General features: G+C 41.7%; 1 protein-coding gene across 1 annotated transcript in view; it reads left to right on the top strand.

Annotated features, from left to right (window-relative positions):
- Positions 1–10,956: 10,956 nt before the first annotated feature.
- odad2 (outer dynein arm docking complex subunit 2) overlaps positions 10,957–26,843 on the top strand; it is a gene marked incomplete at its 5' end in the record, with an annotated part of 38,139 nt that continues 22,252 nt past the window's right edge. The window contains 9 exons of the mRNA XM_083684522.1: positions 10,957–11,180; positions 11,586–11,743; positions 12,031–12,229; positions 12,389–12,495; positions 13,149–13,285; positions 13,953–14,069; positions 18,659–18,879; positions 19,441–19,563; positions 20,480–20,633. Coding sequence (XP_083540648.1) covers positions 10,957–11,180; positions 11,586–11,743; positions 12,031–12,229; positions 12,389–12,495; positions 13,149–13,285; positions 13,953–14,069; positions 18,659–18,879; positions 19,441–19,563; positions 20,480–20,633 — 1,440 coding nt within the window. The remainder of the gene's footprint in view (positions 11,181–11,585; positions 11,744–12,030; positions 12,230–12,388; positions 12,496–13,148; positions 13,286–13,952; positions 14,070–18,658; positions 18,880–19,440; positions 19,564–20,479; positions 20,634–26,843) is intronic.

Genomic DNA, 26,843 nt, shown 5'->3' with positions numbered 1-26,843 from the left:
ATGTCACTGGGCCTTTGTAAGAAAATAAAGGACAGTCACAAACTTCTGTGACAGTAACAAACCCCTTTGATCTATCACCAGTCTAAAGCAGTATAGAAAGCATTACCATCGTCATGTCATACCAACCTGTATGTTAGATTGATTGATAGTTCTTGTCACACCTAACTTGGTCACTCACCATCACTGGGTAGATGGTTGGCGTAGTTCTGTATGTTACACTCCGACCAGCTATACCATTGGTCAAAACAGTGGTCAACGGTCTGTGCAGATTAAGTACTGTATGAGGAAATTTGTATGGATTCAAATGGTTGGCCTGATGGTTGGCCTGATTAGCATGTCTCCTAACTAAACTAAATGTTACACCTTCAACAACAATGGCTTTAGGGGGATCTGGAGAAGTCCTGAGAGGCACCCCGGAGGGGTGGGGGTGTTCTAAAACAAATACCCCGATCCAAATCAAGTTGTATAGCCTTCAGATTTCCTCTTTCCACAGAGCTCACTTTGATGGCCGTGTGGAGCAGGAGTTTACAGGCGAGGTGGGGAGGGAGAGGGAAGAGAAGGAGAGGGAAGAAGGGGGGAGGAGGTGACTGGAGAAGGTCAGGCAGAGGTAATGGCACTCGCTTAGGCCAAGGGGAAGGGCTGGAGTTTTCCAGGACTCTCTCTCACTCTAATTCTCCCTAATTGAGATTACGGAGTGATGGAGGACACACTCAGCGGGCTCCATGGTAAGTGGGGACGCGATGCTGACCCATCATGTCCTGCTTTGAGGTAAGAGAGAGTGAATGAGGAAGAGAGCTCCATTGGTTTTACCTTCCAAAAGACATCAAGCTCAATGATACATGTTTAACACAAGAAAAATACCGCTTTGCATCGCATCTCAAGCGTGGGAAATAGGAGCCGTGGGAACGTGGTTGCAGTGACAGGTAAGAAAGGTTTCTAGTGAAAGTGAATTTGCCTCCATTTCCTCACACATCATAACAGCCATGTAAAGGGTGCCCTGTGTTGGGGCCCACTGGCTCTCTTGGGTAAAGGTGTCCTTTTCCATACTCAAATGAGCCAAAGTGCACTAAAACCAGCCACACAGACTGGTGCCACATCTCCACTCTCCTGTCCTCCCTGCTTTGGATCCTGTCAGAAAGGCACAAAGGGCTCAACTCACTTCCATTTCAAGTTTCGGCTTCACTCCATTACATTCAAACCTTGTTAACCCACTATCTCAACCATTGTATTGAGTTTCCGAGTGTTTATTTGACCATGTCCACATTTGAGTGTTTGTGACCTTTTGACTGTTCAACTATGTTTTGATAGTACTCAAAACACTGTACATGAGAATGGCAAGCTCTATGTGAATTCCAAGAGTTCTCTCAAACAAATGACCAGTATCTGACATTCTGTCTTTGGAGGTTGTGACTGACACACCATTTCTCGCCCAACACGTTGACGTGTAGTTCTCTGATGCCTGCCACAGAGTGCTCAGATGTCAGTGTGAGAGAGTGTTGCATCAGCCGCAATGCTGTGTTTCATACACTCAAAAACCAAGAGGACAGAAACACATGTTCCGAGATTAGGTTTCTCCCACGGTGCCATGGACAATCAGGGGCTCAAAACAAATAAAAGAGAATACTCACTGCAGTCATTAATCAGTGGCAGTTTGACAGACAACGCCATAGTAATCAATTACTGAGTGTGTGTACCCACATGCACGTGTGTGTGATTGGGCATGCATCTAGAATTGCACGTCCCTAACTAGGAGATGAAAAGAGCTGTTCAAATAAATGTCCCTATCGGTCAATAAACCTCCTATATGCATGTAATCCCTGAGTGATTTAAGAAAACAAACCTTCTCTCTACCTGGTCCTTGGAACAGCTGCCGTGTGAGAGTGGGTCTTACAATGGCTTCCCCAGTTATGACATGAACGTAAGAGCTCACAAAATCAAAGAGCTGTTTCCTCCTCCTTTAAACTGTAATGGTTTAACAGAGTGCTTTAGGAATCCTAAGATTTATAGTATTAAATGTTCAGCTTTTATCTCTGATCCCTAAGATTCATGTTGCTCTGCCCGGCCGCTGAACATTTTCATGAATCGCTCTCTTTCTACCCGTTTGATGTATTTATTTTCATGTCCATAAATTCCCATATTAACTGAGCCCTTTGTTTTGGGGAATAGGGCCAGGGCCAGGCTAGTGGGGCAGAGAGGGGGAGAAGGAGCTGAGCAGACGAACAGGAGATTATGTTGTAGAAAAGCCAGACAGCCATCCCAGGCGCAGCGACATGTCACAGAGGTTCCTACATCTTTCCTCTGATGCCTTTCGGAAACCATTAAAGCAAATGACTCACCCTCCCCTCCTGATATATACTCCAATCATTTTGATTTACTGCACTAAATCACGATGTCAGGGCCAATATCCTGAACCCTGCTCAACGTGATAAGTCCTACGTTTGCTTCATGACAAATTGTACATCATGCGCATCAGAAGGGGAGAGGAGGGGAGGTAGTGTGGGGGCGCCCGGGCCCCTACTGAGATCTGATCTTTTTCATAAAGGTCTTCTTGAAGAGCCATTCTCTCTCTCTCTCTCTCTCTCTCTCTCTCTCACTCAAGCCCGTCCTATCCTGCCATAGCTTTCATGTTATGATCCGGCCGGTCACCGGCTCTCAGCTGTATGAGCCTGCGATGTGGCTCTGTTTTCCTCATCCCTGGTAAATTCCCTTGACCGGAGGGAGAGTTAGTCTGCTTATGTGCTGGCCAGGGCTTCCGCCCACCCTGTCTCCTGCTAATTAACAGAACATTACCTCATGTCTGTAGGCAAAGGTCTTCAGGGCCTGTTACCTTGAGCTGTATTACTCAATTACAGGGCTTTGGGAGTGGGGGAGAAGTGAACAGGGGATGCCCTTCATTCCTCTCATGCTGTGTGACTTTATCCGTGATGAAAATGCAGAGAAATCATAACAGCAGAGGCTCACGCTAACATCCATAGCACAGACCTGGTCATTAATGCAGGGTGGTGAATGTATACATTCAGGTTAGCCTCCCAGTGTGAAAATGAGAGCAAGGCTAAAAGTTCAGGTTGACGGTCCATAGTTGTGGAAATTCCTTTGACATCTGTGGAGTTTAAACAGGGTAGAGGGCCGAGGTTGTGTGAACGCATTGACTATGTTACGGGGACGCAAAGCTGTCCACCTGTATTTTCTTAAACTTTTGCTGCGGCCTTCCCTAGAGGCTTGTTGGCCTCTATGTACCTAGTTCTAATTATTCAGCCAGAAACTGTCATGTTTAAAGTTAAAAGGTATGGAGGTCTCAAGACTGCATTTTTACTAAATGAAAAAAGTCTCTGTGGTGCTGTGTGAGTCCACAGTTACGAGTTATGAAAGAAAAAAACAACCTAACCTACTTTTAGAAATCTGTCTTTTTGTATAGTTTGCTCAGGTTCTTTTTTCTTTGACATATTATAATCTATAACATATTATAATCAAAGTATGTGGAATATGTTATCTAAATTAACTTTTTTCAATGCTGTATACTAGGTTCTGTTAAAGAAGTTAGTGGAAGCACATGTAAAAAACTGTTGCACTATGGCAGCCCACGCTTATCCAAATAGGGAATGTTTTGGTCAGGTCCAGCTGCAATGTGAGAGAGCAGTAGTGGTACAGTAGCTACACTGACCCACTGTAATGATGATGTTAAACAGATTAGCCTGATCATCAGTCATTAAAAGCTGCTCCACTGTTGAGGGTTCTAGAATTACCCCAACACCATGGGGACCAGACATGGACCTCTGTGACACCTGAGAACTGCTTCGTTTGTCTGCACCTCAGAGCTGCACCATGAGCTGTCACCGCTCTGCAAAGGTGGCTCCTGAAAAGTAGTTACTGTTTAACATATACTGTACAGTATATCTTCATTTTGTTCGATACAATATCTTGGCATTTTTTTGTTTATTAGATTTCCAATTCATGTTGTGTAAGATACACAAATATCATTATATGATATGTAAGGTTACTGTGCATGCTAAGCAAGCAATGTCAGGGGTAACAGGATTGAATGAGAAATCTAAGAGTTCAATGTAATAGAGAGGGTGATGGTAGAGGCCCTGAGTGATGGTACAGTGCACACACACTCAACATGAAATGAGATTTAACTTCATGGCCATGCACTCATTTAGACAACAGACAATACTGTACAGGATCTCAAGTTGCTCAATAAGACTGACGTTGCCTAGAATCAAGGAAATGCTGACATGCTTCACTGAGCGTGTTGACCAACCAACAAAGATTCCCACACAACCCTGCATGTCGATAAAAAACCTAAAATCAGATTTTTGCCTGCACGCAATTGGCCAGTCTGTCCTTGTAGGAGACATGTAGACCCGCAGCGGCGGCGCCATGTTCAAGGAGACATGTGGGGCCGCGGCTGTTTGACACTGCATCAGAGCTGCCTGGGACCAGATGGAGAGGGAGGCCCCGTCGCGTGACACTGACAGGGCCAGATCATCATCACAGGGACGTCCCTCGCCTTAGCTTCACTCCTACAGCTCAGACCACTGAGCTCACCCAAAACAGAATACACACTTCCAGGCCTTGTTTTGACAAGATGTCGCCCTCCTCCTGGAGGAGCCTCTGGCAGGAGGAGCGCAGGGTGGTCAGACACACACTGAGCATGTTATTATTCCAATCAGTGGTTGCTTTTCATGTCTGTCTGATCGACATGCTGGGAACACACATGATACAATGGATGTTAGAGAGAGAGAGAGAGAGAGAGAGAGAGAGAGAGAGAGAGAGAGTGAGAGAGAGAGAGAGAGAGAGAGAGAGAGAGAGAGAGAGAGAGAGAGAGAGAGACCTGTTTGGTTTGCTGAGGAAGAATAACAAGGAGCAGTATGATTTTGTAATGGGTCATGTCCCTTTACAAGGTGATGTAATCCCCAATAAAGAGGTATCAGCGCAGCGAGGGCCACAGCGTATGCGTTGAGCAGACGGGGGACTGGGTCCTGAACCAGGCAGATATACGGCCAGAGCTGGTTGAAGTGGACAGGGTTGTGAAAAGGTCTCCGCCGCTCCGGTGTTAAACTGTCAAACTCGCCGTGACTCACATGAGCGGAACCAGGTGGCAGAGCTAACACAAACAAACTGTAAAGCGCCTCACCTTTTGGCCATTAATAACGTTAGTTTTACCTTAAGTGGGCGAGGTAATGGACGGCCTTCACTGTTCAGAGCAATTCTTGAGGAAATCCAGTGCAGAAAAAATGGCTTCTACTGGTTTTTTTTTGTCTCTGAAAGAAGAGGAGTTGAGAGAGAGGAGAAAGAAGCAGTGGGTTCTTGTTAGTAAAAGAAGTGGGGAGAGGAGGGGTGGCCTTCCTAGCAGTCTGTGTGTCATGTGTTAGCAGGTGTTGATGTTGGGGAGTGGTGTTTGAGTGGTCCTGGGACTGGATTTTGGCTGAGGGGAACGGGGGCTTTTAGCATGGCCCTAATGAGTGATCCTCGGCTGGCTGGGTTGACGGCCCGCCAGCAGACAGAGAGCACCCCCTTAACCTGTCTGGAATGGGAAATGCCCGCAGCCTATGGCCCAACAGCATGGCACTCCAGCCGCACTGAGGGTCCCATGAGCAGGCCGGCATGGGGCCCAAGCCCAGGCTCTCTGGTGCAGAGCGGCTCGCACGCAGCCTGCAGACAGACTGATTAGTCCTCTGTGCTTTGTGATTAGATGACATTGTTAGCATTGGAACACCATAGCCTTTGAGGGCCTCCCTTGGCGAGTTAAGGCCTTCAGCTTCAGCGATGTACGTAACAAATCGTATTTCCAAATCTAACTTCAAAGTGACCAATGGATCCTCCCTAAACGCAGCTTGTCTTGACTTCCCCTTTGAATGGACAGAATACTGTTTATGAACATTTCTTGTCTGTTCACAGGGAAGTCTTGCTTTCTTGTATGACTTGTCTAACGTGTCATTATTTCCAAGGAGTAATATCCCTGTACTGGCTTTCCCCTCTCTCTCTCTCTCTCTCTCTCTGTCTCTCTCTCCCTCTCTCTCTCTCTCTCTCTCTCTCTGTCTGCTTCTTATTGATGGTGCACACGGTGCCAGCGCTGGAGCTGCTGCAACATAAGCACTCAACCAGCACCTCAACCAATGATGGAGAGGGAGAATGCCCCACCCCGGCCTTCCTCTCCCTCCCTCCTTCCCCTCTCTCCTCTCCCTGCTCCTAGCCCTGCACATGCCAGTGTCTCTGCCTGTTCATCCTGAGACATGCGAACTAACAGAGAGCCCCTGATGTCTTCCAGGGGAGATTATAAAACAAAAGTCAAATTGTATTAAACCTCCCCAAGTGTTAGCGAGTGAGGCAGTGCCAAACGCGTACAGCTTCTCAAACCGCAGTTTCAAAATAATAATTACGCGCAGTGAGAGACGGAGGGAGGGAGACAGAGAGCAGGGAAGAGGGGAGGAAGAAAGAGAGTGGAGATCTGTGTTTTTATTTAACAATGCTGAATGACTTTGAAATAGTAGAACCAGCTGTTATACAGTATACTGTATCTCCAGGCGGGGGGGGGGGGGGGCAGGACTGGTATGGCAGAGTGGGCTTAGTAAGCTCAGGGGCAGAGAGATTGAGCTGGTAAATGGGTGAGGTTAGAGCCAACCTAACCTCAGATGAACCAAGCAGGAAACAGCAGGAAAACTCCTCTGAGGATACAGTACCAGTAACACAAAAACGTCAAGAAACAAGATTCTGCTAATGCTGTCGCATAGAGCATGAGTTCATGCTGATCTGGCACTACAGTGCATGTGCATCTATATTCAGGTTAACAAACCTGCTGATTTCATGGAAAATCTTGTTTTAGTATTATGGTATGATATGTTTTTTTTATTTTTTTTTTACATTAAATGACAGCTTGTGGATTTCAAATATAGTTGTTTGGATGACAGCGTGGACATCAATCATTCATTGGGGTGAAAATATTCAACTTTATGATGATATGATTGTCTAAAAGATATGTTTTGAGGTTTAACAGTGCCAGTTCAGCTTTTTCTAAAGTTCACAAAATGTTGGGTTTTGCTAGTGCAACCAAATAGTAAAACAACTAAATTGTTTTAATACAGATGCAATGTCTGTCATTGGGTTTTCCATAAATCTATGGACTCATAAATCTTGTTTTACTTCTATATTTGACAAGGAACCATCTGCTCCAAAGAAAGCATTGGCACCAACAACTTAAAATACATACACAGTACTTGAAAACCACAATTACAGGTTTACATCCATAAGAAGTCCCAGCAATGATATTCATTGTTAGAGAAAACATTTTCAAAAGTATCTGGTTTTGTTTTCCATGCAGAGAGGTTTAGTCTGCAGCATGTACTGGACTTCACTGCACATATTTCTAAGTGGCCTCTCAAGCACAGCCTCACCTTTCTTTGGAGCTTTTTAAAGTCTTAATGCTGAGTGCTGTATATGTCTGTATGTATATGTACATTCACTGAACATTTTATTAGGAACACTATACTAATACTGGGTAGGGCCTCCCTTTTGCTCTCATAACAGCCTCAATTCTTTGTGGCATTGATTCCACAAGATGTTGGAAACATTCCTTTGAGATTCTGGTCCATGATGACATGATTGCATCAGGCAATTCCTGCAGATTTTTCTGGTGCACTTTCAAGCTGTGAATCTCCCGTTCTACCACATCCCAAAGGTGTTCTATTGGAAGGCCACTGAAGAACACTGAACTCATTGTCATGTTCATGAAACCAGTTTGAGACGACTTTTGCTTTGTGACATGGCGCATTATAATGCTAGAAGTAGCCATTAGAAGATGGGTAAATTGTGGCCATGAAGGAATGCACATGGTCAGCAACAATACTCAAATAGGCTGTGGCATTCAAGCGATGATTGATTGGTATTAACGGGCCCAAAGTGTGCCAAGAAAACAAAGTGTTCCCCACACCATTACACCACCTCCACCATGAGAAGGTGTACAGGTGTTCCTAATAAAGTGTTCAGTGAGTGTATATGAGAAGCACTATTCAGAGAAAATAAAGAATATTAAGATATTGAGATATTTCCACTGAGTATTGGACAGCTTTTGTTGAACGTTTATATTAGCCCGTATCAAACTGAACCCATTTCAATAAGCAGCAGACGTGAATCGCATAATAAAACGGTCCATTAACAAGGAGATGCTTCTAAGCCTGGTTTTGTCAGTGAGGGATTATTAAGTGCAGTTTTCTTTGGCACCTCCATTTTTGTCTGCCTCCCCTATCAGTCAGAAGAGCGAACTTCTGTATTTTCCATGAGTTATTCACCTGTAACAGGGCCTGTTCAAACCATCAAAAAATCAGTCAATACTGGGCAATTATTTATAATGACCAAATGCTGTTCCCGTTTATATCTAATGATACAATAGTGCAGCTACAGTACCTGTGGGTAAAAACAAGATAACCTTATTAGCAGTGGTCCGAGGTAGAGCCACTCTGCAAAGTAGCACATGTGTGCAGTAAATTGTTCCCTGGAAAAAGTTATATGACAGGTCATCAAGTCTCCTGTTCATCATAAGTTACTCATACAGCATCCCTCTTATAGTGAGGCTTGCCCCTTACTCTATGTCCTAAAAAACCCAGCAGATTATGGGGAGGGAGTACAGCTTTTAAACCAGAGGATGTGGTAATGTTCTCCTCTTGTTAGAATCGTTTTACTCTTTTCTATTTTGGAAATTCATATGTGAATGTGTGTGACAGATCTTGCAGGTGCTCATTATTGTGACCAGTGTCACCCCAGTTTCTGCCTGCCCCTCTCTGTAGTTAACCATGGCCCTGAACTGTACTTGACATAGAGCCTGTAATAATAATAAGACTCTCTGGAGTACGTGAGCCTATGCCTGAGAGGAAAAATACAGGAGATACGCTACTATTCTACCTTCATAACAGAGATGGAACAGTAGTCCATACACTTCATCACTCATGTACTCAGCACATTATTTGTGTATGGGTTAATTTCAGTGTTAATGGAGTGTTTTGAGGATCAAGTACACTGTGAGCGGATGCAATCACGATGGCCATGTTTTAAAAGCAAGGGCACGGTACCTTTTGTATATACAGTGCGTCCTCAGCACGTTTCCATGCAATTCAATCAACAGGTCAACTCAAGCATTTGAGCAGAAGCATGGAGACTGGTTTTGTATATTATGCTGTATTAAGTTAAAGGCTAAGTGCATCTAAGACCCAGCAGGTGCTCTAAACCGCAAGCCATATTTGTTTAGGGAAGGTCTCTGGCCCTCCAGACTGTTCCATTTAGCTGTTTTAATGAACAGCAATTAGGCTTGCTAATGAGACCTTGGGCCAGATATATTAAGCCCCTCATTCATCCTCTCTCCCTTTCTTTTGGTCTCTTATGCTCTCTTCCGTCCCTCTCTCTAGGTTCATACACAGTCTGGACTCCAGCTCCTTGAGCCCTCTGTTGCTCTTGCACCCTGCTGTGGAGATGTGGATTCTCTGTGGTTCTTAATTTAGAAAGCCTACCTTGTTCCAAATGAAATACCTGGAGGATAGGGAAACTCATAAATCCTGCCTTGTAACAACAACAACACTCAGGATGATTCTTCTTGATCCCAGGGATGAGCTACCACTGATCCTCCTGGGAATCAGACCAGACGACTGATTTACATTCAGGTTGTGTCCAGCCTACCTTAACGGCTTCTGTAGGAGACAAAATAATTCCACCTGCAGTGCAGAACAGGCAGAGGGATAAACTGGCTCTCTGAGTCATTGGCTACCAGTGCAGAGCGAGGCAAGGCAAACACAAGTGATGGAGGAAATCAGTGGTTTTATTGGCCATGGGATACTCTGTCTCTTGTGTATGTTGTCTTTCCAGTCATAAGACACCACCGGTGGGCAGCTGCCAGACAATAGGACACAGTGTTGATTTGCACAAATTGTGCTGTTCATTCAACCGATATGAAAGAGGTTATTCAAATCGAATGAAAACATGTCTGCTGTTTAGTTATAAATCATGATCTGGGCACATGCATAGCCTACAAGAGGAGGCTCCTTTCTGTGGAGGCTCGCCCCATTAACTGTCTAGGTTCCCTACCGATTGGTTTCATAGTAAACAAACAAAGGTTTGGATTAATCTGGTTATTTTTCTTTAGCATCTACCTGTAACGAAAATATGCAATCTGGTCCTGTTAAGTAACTAGTGCTGATTTGTGTTTACCAGTCATATGTCTCAAAGCATAGCAATACCTATATTTCACTCTCCTGGAAAGCCTTGATTAGAAATAAGCATTTCTACCCTCAACTTTGAAAATCATTCTACTCTCTAAATGTTTCTTCAATAACACTACCTAGCATTATCTCATCAACCATTCAGGATTTCATAGGCTATGCTATCAATGAGAGATTTGTTTTCAATATTGTAAAAAATAATAATAATAATTTGACATTTTGCGTTTCTCACTCTCGTTCCTTTTGGCCCAACTCACCTTACGTGGTTTAATCGTATCATAGCAACCGGAGTCTGTTGAGGGCCCGTGGCTGTTTCCATGGAAACCAAACTAACTGATTGGCTAGCTAATTAATGTAGCAAGCTAAAATCTTCGAACTAAATAGAAGACAACTGAAAATAGTGGGTAAGTTTGCAAGAAAAGTAAAAACAAAAATAAATGATGTCTATTGTAGCCTTGGAGCACATGCAAATTAGTTAGCAAACGGTAAACATAACACTCTCTCCCGAGTTTTGAATGGGATGAACGGTGCAGCCAATTAACATTTAGCATGGTGGTTAGCTAGCTAGCCAGCTACAGAAGCAAAGCTTGTGTTCCACCTTTGTGCATTTGTAGGTAACCGATGTCATGCATGTGTTGATGTTTAGCAAATACGTCCTTTGCAAAACTTGTAAATAATGCTAGCAAGACTAGCTACTATTTCACCAATTTCAACATGCAGTGAGTTTCAGGACGTTTCCACAGCCGATGACATGGGGGTTGCACTGACCAGAGCAGCGCAGTGGACCACAGCAAGTTCTGGGACTGGCAAACTGGAAATTACCCCAGTGAACGAGTCTTTGCTGAAAGAGATCCTGCGCTTTGTAGAACAGTTCAGCTCCAGACACCCGCAGGAGGCAAATCTTGTGTTCAAGGAGCCGCTGCAGTGGGATACGTCTTTGGAGGCCTCTGATTTCAAAACAGAGTATGACATCAGGTAATGTTTCTGGATGTTTTCATCATGGCGTCCAAATGCCATGCAGGACTAATATGGTGACAAATTAATTTGTTTTCTATTAAACTTCAGTAGACAGAAAACATATTCATTCCACTCCATCAGAATCAGTTATTTTCTCCTTGGCAATCTGCATAGTTTGTATCATTCAGTTGGGAAATAGTATACCACAGTGCACTTAGATTTCACTGATAAGATAAGTGCAAATGATTAACATTGAGCTAATTCAATTAACTATCCACAAAGCACAGACACAATGACGTTTTAAAGAAGTTGAATAAGAGAAAGAAAGCCTTGCCTTACCTCCTCAGATGTTGTTGTTAAACATAGCTAGTATCTACATCAACTAACATTGTAGTAATACATTTCTGTGTTCTGTGTTTTTAGTGGTACTACTGTACAGTCGCAGGAGACCGACAATGGTGGTCGTCCTCTGTTGCAACTCTCTCTTCCAAGCGTTTCTGTATACAGCTTCAGTCAGCTCTCTAAAATACTGCAGCTGGCGAAGGATAAGAGGCTGAAAGAGGTCCGAGCTTGTCTGGAAGGTAAGCATGTAAACCGCAGAATGAGATTTGAATTACATTTGCATCTTAAGTAGTGAGACTGCATACTTCCAGAAGCCACAGACATTTTGTTTGTCCTCCTTGTTATCTTCCACTTTCATCCAATTAGACTGACATCAGATTACATTTGCAATTCTTTACAGTGGTATTTACTGAATACCAAAGACATAATCAGGTAGTGCTTTCGTTTGAGAAAAGAAAACATACATATATTTATGTTAAATCATAAGTATGAAGAGAGGACTAACAATTAGTATTATTATGTTTAGCCAACAGAGACCCCATTGTAAAGATTCTTGGACCCAGTTTTGCCACTGTGGAGGGGGAAGACACCTCTGTGTTGCGCCTCCTGGAGAAGGTGAAGGAGGGTGACCAAGCCAAGGAGACAGAGGTCAAAGTCAAGCTGCTCATCCTGCTGCAGCAGCTGGACACTCAGCTCCTGAGCAACTCTCTCAAACAAATCTCTCAGTCGGTGCCTTTCCTCCTCTCTCTGCATCCATCAATGATGAATACATCTTCCACACACTCCCATTTCAGACAGATGATTAGGAGCAGTCTGTAAAGAGCCACAGAGGAGCAAGATTAATTGTTTGTATATGTTTCTGTTGTTTTCTTTTTTTTGTACAGAGAGGTTAGGCTTAGCCCTGTTGCAGTGAAGAATGATGTTGAGCTGTTGAAATGCTTCTGCAGTAAAGGGGAGAAAAGGGTGTTGAAGTCTGTTCAATACACATCAGGTTTGAATTATCTTCACATTTCACTGGGTTTAAAGAAAGCGATTACTATTAGTGGTAATGCTGGATATTCCAAAAATATAAAATATCTGTGTTCTGCCCCCAAAACATGGAAGTCATTATATATGTCAGATTTCAGTTTACTGAGACATTAATCAATTCATTCACTTGCCTCAGCGCAGCAGATTTGCAATGCCATAAGAATTAACCATTCGGGGAAGTGCACCCTACACACCAAGTGATAAATGCTTTTAAATACCAATGCCTTTGAAAAATAGGTCCCCTTACGCAAAGGAAAATGTAAGCCTTCTATGCAAATAGTCTCAACCTGAGATACCAGGCATGTTAAAATATGGTGGTGTCATGTTATAATGGATTGAAATCACAGCTCTAACCTGGGCTGTCTTCAGGCCTGTATTGTGAGGAATGATCCGTCATCCTCTCTGGCAGCCCAGGCACCTACGATGATTTCTCCTCCTGTGATGCTATACTCTTTAAACCCATTAAACTTTATTTTCCCTCCTCCTACCTAAGAGGAAATCATGATGTGACCTAATTTCATATTGAGCACTATTGTAGGCTGAAATCATATTGATTAAAATGTACCTGCCTGCCTGGTGTCTGGTTTTGAAGCTTTTTTCTCTTCCTTTTAATAGATTATGAATTCACCAATGGCTGTCGAACTCCTCCTTGGAGGCAGGTGCATGGAGAGATCTGCTACCTTGTGATAGAGCCATGTGATACTGAGCCCTTGTACATAACATGCAGCACAGCTGGAGTCTTCCTCAATGGGGTGAGATCAAAAGATAGTGTCACAAAGTCAACTTCAGTTTTCAGTTAATAGAATTTTGGTCAATTATTTTAATTTAATCCATTTTAAATTGAGTCTATAACACAACAAAATGTGGAATTTGAAGAAGAAAAGTGAAGGGGCTGAATACTTTCCGAAGACATTGTATATGACTAATGTGCTCTAATAATGGTCACAAAGTTTCCAAAACATTAGGTAAGTGACACTGAAAAGTGAAGCATTTTATGGATTGAAGTATGGATTAATTTCAAATTTGTGGAAACGTTCATGTCAAACATTTATAACAACCCATGAATGCAATTAATCATGAGAGAACATTGTGCGTCTTCCACTCTCGCTGAGTAGCCTACATTTCCTCTCTCTTTTCTCACCTGGAAACGGTTCAGTTCAGGTCAGAATATAAGCTGACACCTGGGTTTCAAATATGACAGTAATGCTATTCAGCCAAAGGAAACCTCAAAGATTAGGGAGTGCAGACATAACATGTGAAGTGGGTATAGCGCACACTGGTTTAGAATAGCAACATTGTGTTACCGTGGTGCTTTCTAATCACAGATAACAGGCATCCATCTATGCCTTTAATGTCTCTACCAGAAACATTGTAGTAGTGATAGTATTGATGCGTCTGTTTTCATCGTTGTCTTTACAGGGCATAAGGCAAGAGGGTGAGGAAAATGCTTACGACAGAAAAAGTGATGTGTACAAAGACCTCGTAACACTCCTGAAAAGCAAGTCTCCCCATTTCGCTGAGAACATAAACAAGCAGGTAGGACTCGCACCATATACTGTCATCAGACACATTAAACACCACTGCACAGTGCTACACCTGTAAATCTCAATAATCACAAAATAATCATTGTGTGGGCCAGTGGAGGCTGGTGGAGGTAGAAAACAGAGGACGGGCTCATGGTAACGCATGGAGTGGAATGAGGAATTGTATCAGTGATATCATTCATCATTCCATTCCATGCGTTACCATGAGCCCGTCACCTGATTTCTACCTCCACCAGCATCCACTGGTGTGGGCCTTGACGACAGCAATAGGGGACAACAGTATAACAGAGTGTGACGAGCAGAAAACTCAGAAATCTTAAACATCTGATTAATGTTTTCTGAGAGATCTTCTCTCTGTTAGTAACAGGGTGAAACACTGGGTCTCATAGATGACATAGTGGGTAAAGCGAGTTACTCTAGGATTGTGAAATCAGTGTCTGCACTCGTCCTCACATGTGAGCTAGTGTCTGGTTGTCACAGAGCGAAACCTCTCTAAAGCTGCCTCACTGCCCTGCATTCCAAATCACCCCAGTTTAAAATAATGTAAAAAACAGTCCAGTTACTCACACAGAGTCATGTGTCGTTTTGAAATGCCAGTGATTCATTCAGTAGTGCTGTTTCCTGCTTAAGTGATTTGATGAATTAACACATCACCCCAATAATGGCTTCAAGCTGGGGGAAAAAATAAATGTGCATCTGAGTGACTCAGAAATGTATCAGTCGGAAAATTTGCTATACAAGCTGGCTGCTGTTTTTATGGTATGTATGCTCTAAGAAATTACACCAAATGATTCATACTGTATACAATATATTGAGTAGAAAATAAAGTGTAATGTTGCCTCATTTTTAATACAGTGCCCTGTGTAAGTAATGGAACAGTGAAGCATTTTTCCTTCTTTTGGCTCTATACTCCAAAAGTTATAGTATGGTATGGTTAATGTATGAGGTTAAATTAGAGATTCTCAGCTTTTATTTGAGTATATTTGTGTACATATTGCTCACAGATGTATTTACAGAGGTTTCACTGCAAGGTGCAAACCACTAGTTATCTTCAAAGATAATGGTCAGGTTAGTTTGCTAAAAAGTACCTAAAAAGCCTGCAGAGGTCTGGAAAAAGGTCTTGTGGACAGATGAGATGAATATTATCATGTATCAGAGTGATTGCAAGTGGAAAGTTTTGAGAAAAAAAGGATCTGCTCAAGATTGACAGCATACCGCCTACAGTAATCTGTGAGACATTGTGGATGGGGTGTTATGGTTTGGGCATGTATAGCTGCCACTAGAACTGGGTATCTTGTCTTAATTTATGATGTAACTGCTGACGGCAGTGTACAGAAACATCCTGTCGGCTCGAGAGCAAGCACATGCCTCCAAATTCATTGGATGATGCTTCATCATACAGTAAGCCAAGTCAATATTCAGATATTAATCGGCGCTTTCTTACTGATCAATCGGTGTTCAACATTTCACACGTATCCACCTTCCTGTTGGCAAGATGTGTCTGTTCCTTTGTTCTCGCTCTCCCCCACTACTCCCTCCGAAACCACAGCTATCCATATGATAATTATACAGCGTTTCTCAGAACAATGTCTATAGAACTTTAGAGGTGTGGCAAGAGAAAATGTAATCACAGTATTTACACAAGTTGTATCAGTCATATGAAAGTGTATATCCTTCAAACAGTTCTATCAATGTATTTTCCATAACACACTGTAGGTCCTAACTGGAAGCCTAACCTGGACAATGTTCGGCCAATAACATTATGCCTAAATAAAGTATTTCACTTAACATATTTCATTCCTGTTGAACTGTGATCAATGTTGTACATTCTGATTTCTTTTGAGTAGTTTTATGATCACATAACTTTGTCCTTCCTTTCGGAAATCAGATTATTACAGAGCAAGATTTGCAGAAAGGGTAAACGGAAATCAGTCTTGAAAAGAATTAAGAGATGTTATCAGAGTAATATAGTTTGCAGATGTAACATAGGGTTTCATGGCTGTACTTTGTACTGTTTTAAGGGAAATATACTGTAGCACAAGGCAAAAAGAAAATCAAAAGCTCTCTGAATTATAATTGAAAATGTTCCTTACCCGTATAGAAATCACTGTAGTGTCCCATAACAACCATTGCTCTTTAACCATACATTATTTTGATAAGATAATACCATAGGGTAGAGCCTCATTGCTTTCCGCCAAATTGTGGTTGGTCGGTGTGACTTTTATAGTTTGTGATAGAATTCAAAGTGCCACAAAGAGATGAGTTTTGAGTGGCGGATAAGTGAGAGCTTTATTAACCCAATGAGTAGTGCCAGGCCACGCTGTGTAAAAAGGCCATCCCGGCTTTTATGTTTTATGAGTCCTGTGTGAGGAGTGTTGCCATGAGCTGAACCGTCTGAAGATGATGGACAGAGGCTGTAAAAAGTGCTGTGAATGACATTGCTGATACAAATCAAATCACAGGTTGTATCTGCTTCTGTTTTTCTTTTGAAGTGGCCATGTTCAACAAAGTATGTTAATACAATGTTAAGAGACACACTGTGCTCTAATCAGCCAGTATTTTCCTGCCCTGCCCCTACCCCCACATATTTCTCTCTAGTCTACACATTACTTTAGCACACTTCTTTTCTGTGAACTTAACTAAGAGCCTCTTTTGAAAGTTGATTGCTTATAAAAATATTTGAATTGATTACAAGATAATTGCTATGGTGCAAGGGGCACTGCAGTACAATATGCCTTTCAGGCATCAAGTAATTGCACTCACTCTTAAGCATAAGATCCCTTCCAGTGGCGTCTGTGAGGAGGAATACCGTACGTCAGGTCAGAAACACTATCTAAAACAGCTCCGGCCGTGCTCTCTGATTGCAGCGCTAAGAGCCCAAAGTGTATGTGTTCCAAGTCAACATGAGCTTGGCAGGTGATAGCCAAAAATAATAGCACCAATCTCTGAACATATCTCCTAGTTTCCAACGCAAGGAAGCAGATCTTTTTCACAGTTTTATTAGATCAGACATTCTCAATCAAATAAGCAAAGGCAGCCAGAGGAGACGAGAGCTGCATCAGGGACGCACGCTCAACTTCTTGGTGTAGTGCTGGACTCATTTTGGAAATGTCTACGTGATTAGAAATTGGACATGCTGTTCATTTGCATGCATGACACAGGCACAGAAAATGTTTTTCAGAATGTTGTTATTCAAATCCTGAATTCAATACAGCTTTCTGTCATGTACCCTGTCCAAAAGTAACCTCTTTGAGGTCCATCCCTGACAGACAGCTGCACATTTGCTGCACCTCTTATTTTCCATTCGTGTGGATCAAGTAATTAGATACAAGTCTGCCAAACACAAGTAATTATTAGGAGTCTAACTCCTCGGTTAGGGTTTGGAGCTTGACAAATGGGAGAAATAAGTAAAGTGGCAATCATCGAAAATCCCCTGTTGTAAAAATGTTTGTTGCAGAGAAATATGAGGAGAGCTGCAGGCGTCAGGCCTGCTTAAGAGTGCACTTGTCTGTTGGCCCTAGTCTGACGGAATGGCCCCTGTAATAGGCCTATACGCTGTGGCGTGCCATAGAATTTGAAATGTTTCCTCCTGTCTTAGCACATGGAGTTTATCCATTGTAGGTATAATACAAAGGGGGACGTTGGACACCTTGAAAATAACAGACTATGCAGCCTAGTGGACTGAAATGGCCTTCCATTGCTCCAATAGCAGGTCACTTTGGGTTTCATGACAAACAAATCTTTGGAAAGTGACCGAGCATTCTTGGCTCTACCTAGTGAACGAACACATGGAGAGTCCTCCATGTTAATTATTTTTCCCTGCTCTGAAAATCAAAAAATGTAGCTTAAGGAGACCAATGGCAGTCTGAGCTATTTTCTGCCTAGCAGGTGTCTATGATTAAAAACTTTCCTGCCTGCAAACCATTCATATGTGTCTTGTTGGCATTCTTATGTAGGTTGTAAAGTTGGGAAAAAGACCTTCAAAACTTCAAAAATCATCTCTGAATAACAGTGACACAAAGGCTCTACTTTCTCTGTGCCAAGTTGCAAGGTTTTAGCACGAGGAATGTAAAGAAACAATAAACTTTTGATATTGTTCAGCCAATTAATGGAGGGGACCTCTTCTGTGTAAAGCTTTGGGAATGTGTTATTTCATTCCCGTCGCTCAATAAAGGCTGAATTGTTATTCTGCCTGGGGAATGTTGAGAAAGACCGTTTTTATATGAACAGTCACTGATACAAATTCAGAACCCTGATTAGTTTTTATATGGTTCTTCTTGGGCTAAGATGGTCGGGCCAGCATCCTCTCAGACATCGATGTGTGATCTGTCTCTCAAATAATGAATAAAGAGGCAACATGTCAGATGTAGAATGGAAAATATGCATTATAACTTGAAAGAATCACAAAGTGCCGACGACTTTGTTAAAAGAACAATCATTCAGAGGACGAACTTTTTAACGACCCAAGTCCATATAATTTTATGACCCAAATTTATTGTGTATTTCACTGCTAGCATTTCAGTGCAAATTGAGAGAGGTCTTTTTCCTCGCTTTGTTCCCTCCTCCTTTTTTCCTCAACAGGACTTTGCAGTTCAAGAAGAACCTCCATCAACACAAAAGATCCAACATGTGGAATCGGTTGATACAGAGGAACAAGGCCAACCCCAGAGGTCTTACGAGCATCAGGAAAAGAATGTGCATGAGAAGGCGAGACAACAGCTTGTGCAGAACAAGCCAGGCGGCAAAAAGAAATTAGAACCATCTTTGAAATGGAAGAACCTCGGTCTCTCATCTCCCAATGAGTATGTGATAATTCCACTCATAGATGTCTTTGAAATATTGCTATGCTTGCTACCACATACTGTGCGTGGTGGGATCTCTCTGGTAGAATAGAGGAGCTTTTAAGACCGGGTGATGCTGGAGTCAAGCACTGGCCGCTCTGTGTGTCTTCTCCACATGCCAGCAGTCACACATTATAAAGAGATGGTTATATGACTTATAAATGTGAGGGCAAGCACAAATATTCCTGATTATATGGCGATCAAAGTTAATGGATATATTCACTGCGTGGAACCCTCTGCTCAATTACAGAACGAAAACTTTGGAGAGGTTTCAGAAAATTCTGAAATGATCTATCACATATGGTCTTTGATTGATAAATAGATCTAGCAGGGTTTGAGCTTCTGCAGCTGCACCTTGTGATAAGTGTCCCTATTTGATGTATAACTGGCTCATGATAAAAGTGTCTAAACTGCTAAAAAGCCCATTGATCCCTTTCCCTCAATGCATCGGATGATATGTTGTGATAAATAACTATTTCAAAAAGGAAAAACAGATAATGACTCTTTTTGATCTCATCATAGGGAAGCAGATGACAAGAAATCCAAAAAGAGTGCTGGGAATGAGAAATCTGCTGAAGTGCAGGAGAAGATGAAGAAAAACTTCTCTGTGTCCTCCTTACCTGGACGACAGTCGTCTCAGAAAACGTAAGTCACCCTGAGAGCTCCCTCTTGATAGACTTCATAAAAAAACAGATTACAGCACAGAGAGATTGCTGAAGTAACAGGAGAGAGATTGGCCTGCCTCTGTCACCTGTGGTGATATTGTCTCTGGAAATTGATAATAAGGTTTTATAGAAGCCAATGTACAGCCTGATGTACACTTTCCTGCCTCTGGCACCTGGCAGTGACATTTCCAGCTGTCCCTATAATTGTGACTGCCAGTGTATACAGGCTGCTAGTAAAGTTACTGGGTCGATTCTAGCCACTGTTCTGTGATAGCTTTTTGCTGTGCATCAGTGAGACTTGGTACAGAGACAAGAGGGACCTTTGGGAGCCTACTCTCAGAGCCAGTAGTGATTGCACACACCACAAGACAGTGTGTTACTACTTAATTAAGGCCTAATTCAGTGTTTATCATGGCCGAAGGTCTGCAGCCTGGGAAACGGTCATAGCGGCTGGTTTTCTCTGATAATGGGCTCCCCTGGAAATGCTATCTGTGTACATGGGAACTGTCTCCCTGCGGCCCCATTTGAATGTGTACCAAATTTCATTGCTCCGTGGTGCGCAGTTTTCATGATACAGTTATTCGAGTGGCCCAACTGACTTTAAAAGCCATCTGCCTTTCTGTTTGCGTGTATGGCCATGGCAGAGGACCTGCTATGTGTATGATGACGACTCCAGTCCCCCATTACTTTATTCCTCTCTTTATCCCTGCCGCTTAGATTTTGAGGAAGTTCAAACCTGACACTTCAATTTGAGTGTCAAATTTTAGAGGTGCTTGCTTCTTCTTTTTTTTTCTGAAAAAGAAATATACTGTCACTTATATGAATATGTGCCATAAACGGTAGGCCTAGTGGTCACACAGACTTAAATGTTGATTGTTATCTCCCGCTGTGCTCAGTAAGACCCCAGGAGGAGGCACCGGCGCCGATGACTTCAGCGAGAGTTCATCTGAAAGTGAGGAGGATGAGGAGCAGCCAGAGCGCCGGCCCGAGAGCAACACGGACCTGCCCTCTGAGTACTGGCAGATCCAGAAACTGGTCAAGTACCTCAAGGTACAGTAAAGCCTCCTGGCCTCCTGCTTTTTTTGGAATTCGCAGAAAATAGTTTTCTGTTGAAAACATGGACTGCAGGCAGTTCACAACTTACAGGAAACAGTAAAATCCAGGTTCTTTTCCTGTGATCCGTAAGGGGATTTCATTCTGACTGGGTCAATATTCAAGTTTTTGAAATCAAAGACACTCATACTCACAATAGGGCCACCTCTCTCTATAGCTGAATTCAAAATTGTGATTAAACAAGAGTCTAATGCCATACGAGAGTAGCACATATAATATATTGAACATGATAATTCCACCTGCCTGCTTTGTATTTATTTTTATTACAGCAAGTGGTCTATTGATAACAAACCAATGTCAGATAAAATAACATATAGGGTGCTCCTGTTTAAAGCTCTGCTTTGTAGTAAGATGTTTATTGAAGTGGTTGGCCTGGCTTGTGGATTCCTGGTTTCTGACACACGCCTGTTTGGGTGCAGGAGTGAGCCAAGGCATAGGAGAGAGCTGTCTAAAGGCAGCAGCTGTACGCACTGTTTGCCCACACCACAGAGCATAAATGAAACGCGCCTCTGAATGTTCTGACAGTGCATATGGTGAATATTAATGTGTCAAAACACATAGAGAAAAGAAAGAGGACAAAAATGCCAGTGACCCAGACAGACTGGGAAGACCTCCACTGCCTGATTTCTAGAAAACGTTTCTCCTCACTCTGTGGTTACCAGTCAGTTTATTTGGTCTTCTGCATAGATGCCGCTGTGGTATGATGTAACTGCAATCACGTTACTTTCTGGAGAGTTATTCACTGTAAATCTGGCCCCTTCGCTTAATGATAATGAAGATCTAAGGTAACTCCATTACAAACATTGCAAATTTTGGCAATTGTGAATTTACAAAATAAGCCTTGTTTTTTTTCAACAACTAATTCAATAGATTTTGGAGTGATTAAAGAGATAATATGTTATTTCATTTTTGTGTGATATAGGATTCTTAGATATTAGGAAAGGATTTTGTAAGCTGTGATATGTGGCTTGGCCCCAGTTTTACATACTGCCATTGAGGTCCTAATAAGATCATTCACAGGGCAACCAGTGCTATATCTTTTAAAGAAAACATTCATGCAAAGTTCAACTCAAGGTAGTTATTTTGAGCTTAACAAAACAAAAGATAATGAATGAAAACTCCTCCTAGGAAAGCAGTGACTCGTTTCCAAAAAGGTATGAAATGACCTAAATTATATAAAAGGGGCAATTTTAGATAAGGGAACTTTCAAATTGCATTACTTTTGTATATTTGATACTCTTCAGCGGGTTAGCAATGTGTGCTCCTGCCTCAACAAGATGTAGTTGTAACCTCCACTTCCCAGCATTCTATCTGTCTGGAAACCACACAGTGGAGTTATTTATGGGGTTTGTCCAGTAGTCATTTTATAATATCATTACCATCAGAAGCTAAAACTAACCCAGAGCCAAGTTAAATATCTGTTTTATTTTAGGAGTAAGAACCCTTTTTTTTCCTTCTTTCCTAGTGTATAGACAGACATTTGTATTTCGGGAAGATTAGGACTTTCATAAAGCAACACACAAATGATGTGTTTTGTGTTTTAACGATTATTTACGTAAGGATATTTGCCTAAAGTGCTAATATGTTTGCATACTGTAGGCTATAGGATAGATATATGCCTGTAAATGAGTACTGTATCCTACCATCTGAACAGACTGAAACTTTTTTTTCAGACTTTTGAGGATCAAGTACAGTATGTAAACAGTTGTTTTATCATTATCAGTTCAGTCAATTTAGAGACGGAAGGTATGTCAGATTCAACAAGCAGAGTGACTACACTGTATTCACTAACTGTGCAGATTGAAGAATACACAGTATAGTTTCTATACCACATAACTGCCATTAACCACAGGGTATTTGTTTTACAAGCCGAAACCCAACTGCCTCATTAGCTTGAATTAGATATATTTGGCAACAAACAGTGTTGCATACAATGCTCTTTTACCAAAGCTGCTACCAATTACCACACTTCCTGCTCTCCTGTGTTTGATAAATTGCCTGAGTAAGTTAATTGTGAGTTGCTTAAAGATCTTTTATGTTGAAAAAAAGGGATACTCCTGCCAACCTGATTTGGATTTTTATTAGGCCTACTATTACAGGATGTAAGTGTTTACTGAACTGACACCTAGAATGTGTTCCTGTTTATTACACAGGTGGCCTTTTTATTGTATCGCCAAATAAAACATTTCTTGGACTGATTTGTCACTGTGTAGATAACAGTTATGTGTAATGGGTAGGATATTTCCTTCCTTTCTGTTGTCTTATGGTATTGAGACAATGCTATTCACGTAAAGTAAACATATCATATCATTCACCATTAATATATTGGGGGGGGGGGGGGGGGGTATAAGTGCAAGTCATTATTTATCTTGTTATTTGCTTGTATTCAGTTATAAGACATGATCACTGATACATGTAGAGCAAGGTGACAGCACTTTAGCATACAGAGCAAGGTGACAGTTAATGAACACTTGGTTCGTGAAGTAAGTCCCCAATCTATGATGACACTTCATTTAACCCTTGTTGAGGTTGTGCACCCTCTGCTGATGAGTTATAGAACTACAGGCCAAATGTCTCAAGAGAACAGTCTTCCTAATTGCTGTACCAAAGGTTCTCTGGTAGAGAAATTCTAGAAGTACAGTAGAAAGTTGATTTCCAATTAGTTAGATGTTTCACAGCTTAGAGAATGCAGTATTCAAGTTGAAAGACTTTATCTGATAGGCTTACCTGAAAAAAACATACTATTTTAAGAACCGAGAACTGAATATGAAAATATACTCACAACAGTTTTTTCTCCTAACCATGATTTTGGAAACCCACAGTAGAAAGTAAGCAGCCTATTTCTGCTGCAAAAAAGTGAATTCCCCTTTGAATACCGTAATTTATGTAGAGAGAATGTTTTAGAGAACCTTCACATATTTCCATGCTTTTAAATTAAACAACTTTTAGAGACAAAACACCACAAAACGTATATTATTTTACTAGCTACAGGACAGCAGGGCCAATCATATGCTCAAATGTTATTTTATAATTTATAGAAGATCCTATGTCAAATATGAAGTAAGAGAGAACCACCAATCATTCTTTTCCCATTCGTTACCCATAATGGACTTGGCAGTAGGCTGCACTTTTTCATCAATGCCCAACGCTGCAAGTCTTCTCCAAACTGCAGAAAAGTAAAAACCACATGCATCCTCCAGGACGCTACCTCTGCCAAACTGGTCGCTTCTTTCTTACACCGAGGTCGAGAGACACAGGCAGTGGCTCCCCTCCACCTGTCATGAATCCAGCTCTACACACACACACACACACACACACATACACACACGTTTGTGCACACACGCGCACACACACACGCGCACACATACACACACACACACACACACACACACACACACACACACACACACACATAAACGCACACACACACACACACACACACACACACACACACACACACACACACACACACACACACACACACACACACACACACACAGACACACACACAAACACACACATGGTGGCTGCTATATTGAACAGCGTCTGGGGTCAGCGTGGTGTATCCCTGACATTCTGACTAACCTTGTCCTGCTCTGGCATGGTTGGCACATTGATTTATGGTCCAAGGGGTGGCTCAAGGGGGGCAGCCTGGGTCTGTGGAATAGAACGAATCCTGCTTGCTTTCAGAAGGACAAGCTACATTAAAAGTGAGGGCTTAGACCCTTTTTTCTTTGGGTATGTTCTGAATAATTATTGCAGAGGAGGAGACAAAAGTGCATAAAACATATTTAGGTGGCTGATATCAGGTTAACTAAATTACTTAAATGTGCGATGCCTTATGATGTGAAATCACTTCTAGATCAGTTCATTCATTCCATAATGTTATCAGAGAAGTGGATAACTGATTTATACCGTCATATTTACCATTTACCAGAGGAATTACTATTGAATTGCTCGATTAATAATCATTATCTACCCTGCAAGTCTAGTGTGAATTCCAAGTCTACCCTAACATAAATTCCCTTTATGTGACCTCTGCTGGTGGGGGCACTGCCTTCAGTAGTGCCTATTGTGTGTATTGCTTTGTTTGTATAATGTAGGCTATGCCTTGATTAATGGACATTACTGTAAGAATGTTTGTTGTCTGAAACATTGGTACTGTAATTGACTAGGTTACATTTACCAGATTATGGGAGGATTGATGCATCCTTTCCATTCCTTCCTACTTTTGTAATGTGTGATATTTTCCCTCAGGATGTAATTTATGAGGACATTAAGTCATTGCTATTGTTATTGCCAAACCCTACTGGTAGTAAATGTCTTGAGCAGTGGTTCCTCAGCTGTGTAAGGCAGAACCAGTAATAAGAAAGACTTCACCTGAGTTTAACTACCTAAACAAAACACAGCACCTCTGCAGTCTTCCCTTATCCCCATGTGGCAGGTGTAAATCTAACCAATGTTGTTATTGTCTGTGGCTAATTGAGATGCCCTGAAGTCACATAAATACTGTAGAAAAATATTATGTAGCTTAACACAAGTTATTAGTCCTGTTTACAGTGTGTCTCTCAGAAACTGTAGTGTAGATTCAAACTGTGGTTGAGTTGTGTCTTCCAAAATCTGCTCCTATCATACCAGAGGAGTCAAAGACTTCCATCATAAAAAGATGTTGGTCAGATGTTGTCAATGTTTTAAAGAATGTCTACAATACTTCTAGACCAAAGCTAACAAAAATGGAAGCATATGACCTTTTTTTTCTTTAAACTCCCTGGTATCAGTTCTAAACATAGCTTTTTTGTTTTTACAAGGTATGATCCTAACCCATTGAGTCCTTTGAAGAGTGCGAATGGTGGAGACAAAAGAAGCAGTAGATCCACTGCTGTTAATGGATGAATGGTTCACATTTAAGCCAACGTCATAATATGGGGAACACATGTGCCCGTTATCCCAGTGTGTCAGACTACTCTTTTTTAGGGCGATTTGATCAAACACTACAGACCACGGTACACTCTGATGTTCTCTCATAGAACTTTATGCTAGACACAAGCTGTATACAGTACTACATTCAAAACAATGAATGACTGTCTACATATCCCCTATCATTTTCTTTTACAATAATTGATTACGTAAGTTGTGAGTAAGTAGCTGTGTGGGTGGAGTAATCTGTTTGGGATGGTTCTGAGTTGGAGTTTGTTTATGGAGTGTGTATCTAATAAAGGCAACTTCAGGAGTGCCCTTGAAGTCACCGAACCTACAGAAAGTCTATCTGTGATTCATTTAAATGAGAAATGAAAAAAATATATAGATTTGATTGTTCACTTGCCAGGAGATTTTGACTTTAGTATCCTGTGCCACATTTCAAAGTCATGCTACAAGTCTAGTATTACACCAGCTTACTGTTCTACCGCCATGAACTTCTGTTTCCATTTGGAGTTTTTTCCGTCATGATCTAGCTAAACTACTTCACATCAACAAAAGATTTTCTGCAACAAAACCTTAAAACAGACTGGAACTATCTTGGGACAAACATTGCAATTGTTGCCTCTTAATGGTTCTATAACCCCACTCTTCATGTGTTACTTTATTATATTTCCTCAAGGGCGTCCCTATGGTGGATGAGACTGCAGAGTGCAAGAATACACACAAACACAGAAGTTAGCACGCAAGAGCAGATTAAGCTCAATACCACTAGGACACATCAGAGCTGGACCACATGCCACCTGTTTTAAATCTTTATATTGTTTTGTATGTACACATTGCATTTAAAAGGCAATAAAACCAAATCTGCCCAATTTCCTGTCCCATGTATTGAAGTACTGAAATAAAATAACAGATTTGACCCAAAACCACTTTGTTTACACAGTAGTAGTTACTAAGTTGCTAATTGGGGGGGAATATGTCTAACATATTATTTGTGTATATAGCAACTGTCAAAAAAGAGTCTTTTTGAAATGCTAACTCGTTATTATCTTAAAAATGCAATGCTAGTGTTCCTTTCATCTCTAACTTAGGTCATTGTCTATGGTTTCTGGCCTCAGCTCACTAGCCAGAGTGCAGTTTTGTATCAAATAGTTTCTTTCAACCACTGTTTACCTGCACAAAGCTAAACACTTACCAAGCTGTGGTAAACCAAATAAGCCCAGCAGG

This window comes from Argentina silus (assembly GCF_951799395.1).
Source record: "Argentina silus genome assembly, chromosome: 1".
Taxonomy (NCBI): Eukaryota; Metazoa; Chordata; class Actinopteri; order Argentiniformes; family Argentinidae; genus Argentina; species Argentina silus.
Note: the sequence above shows the minus strand (reverse complement) of the source record. Positions and strands in the feature narration are given on the sequence as shown.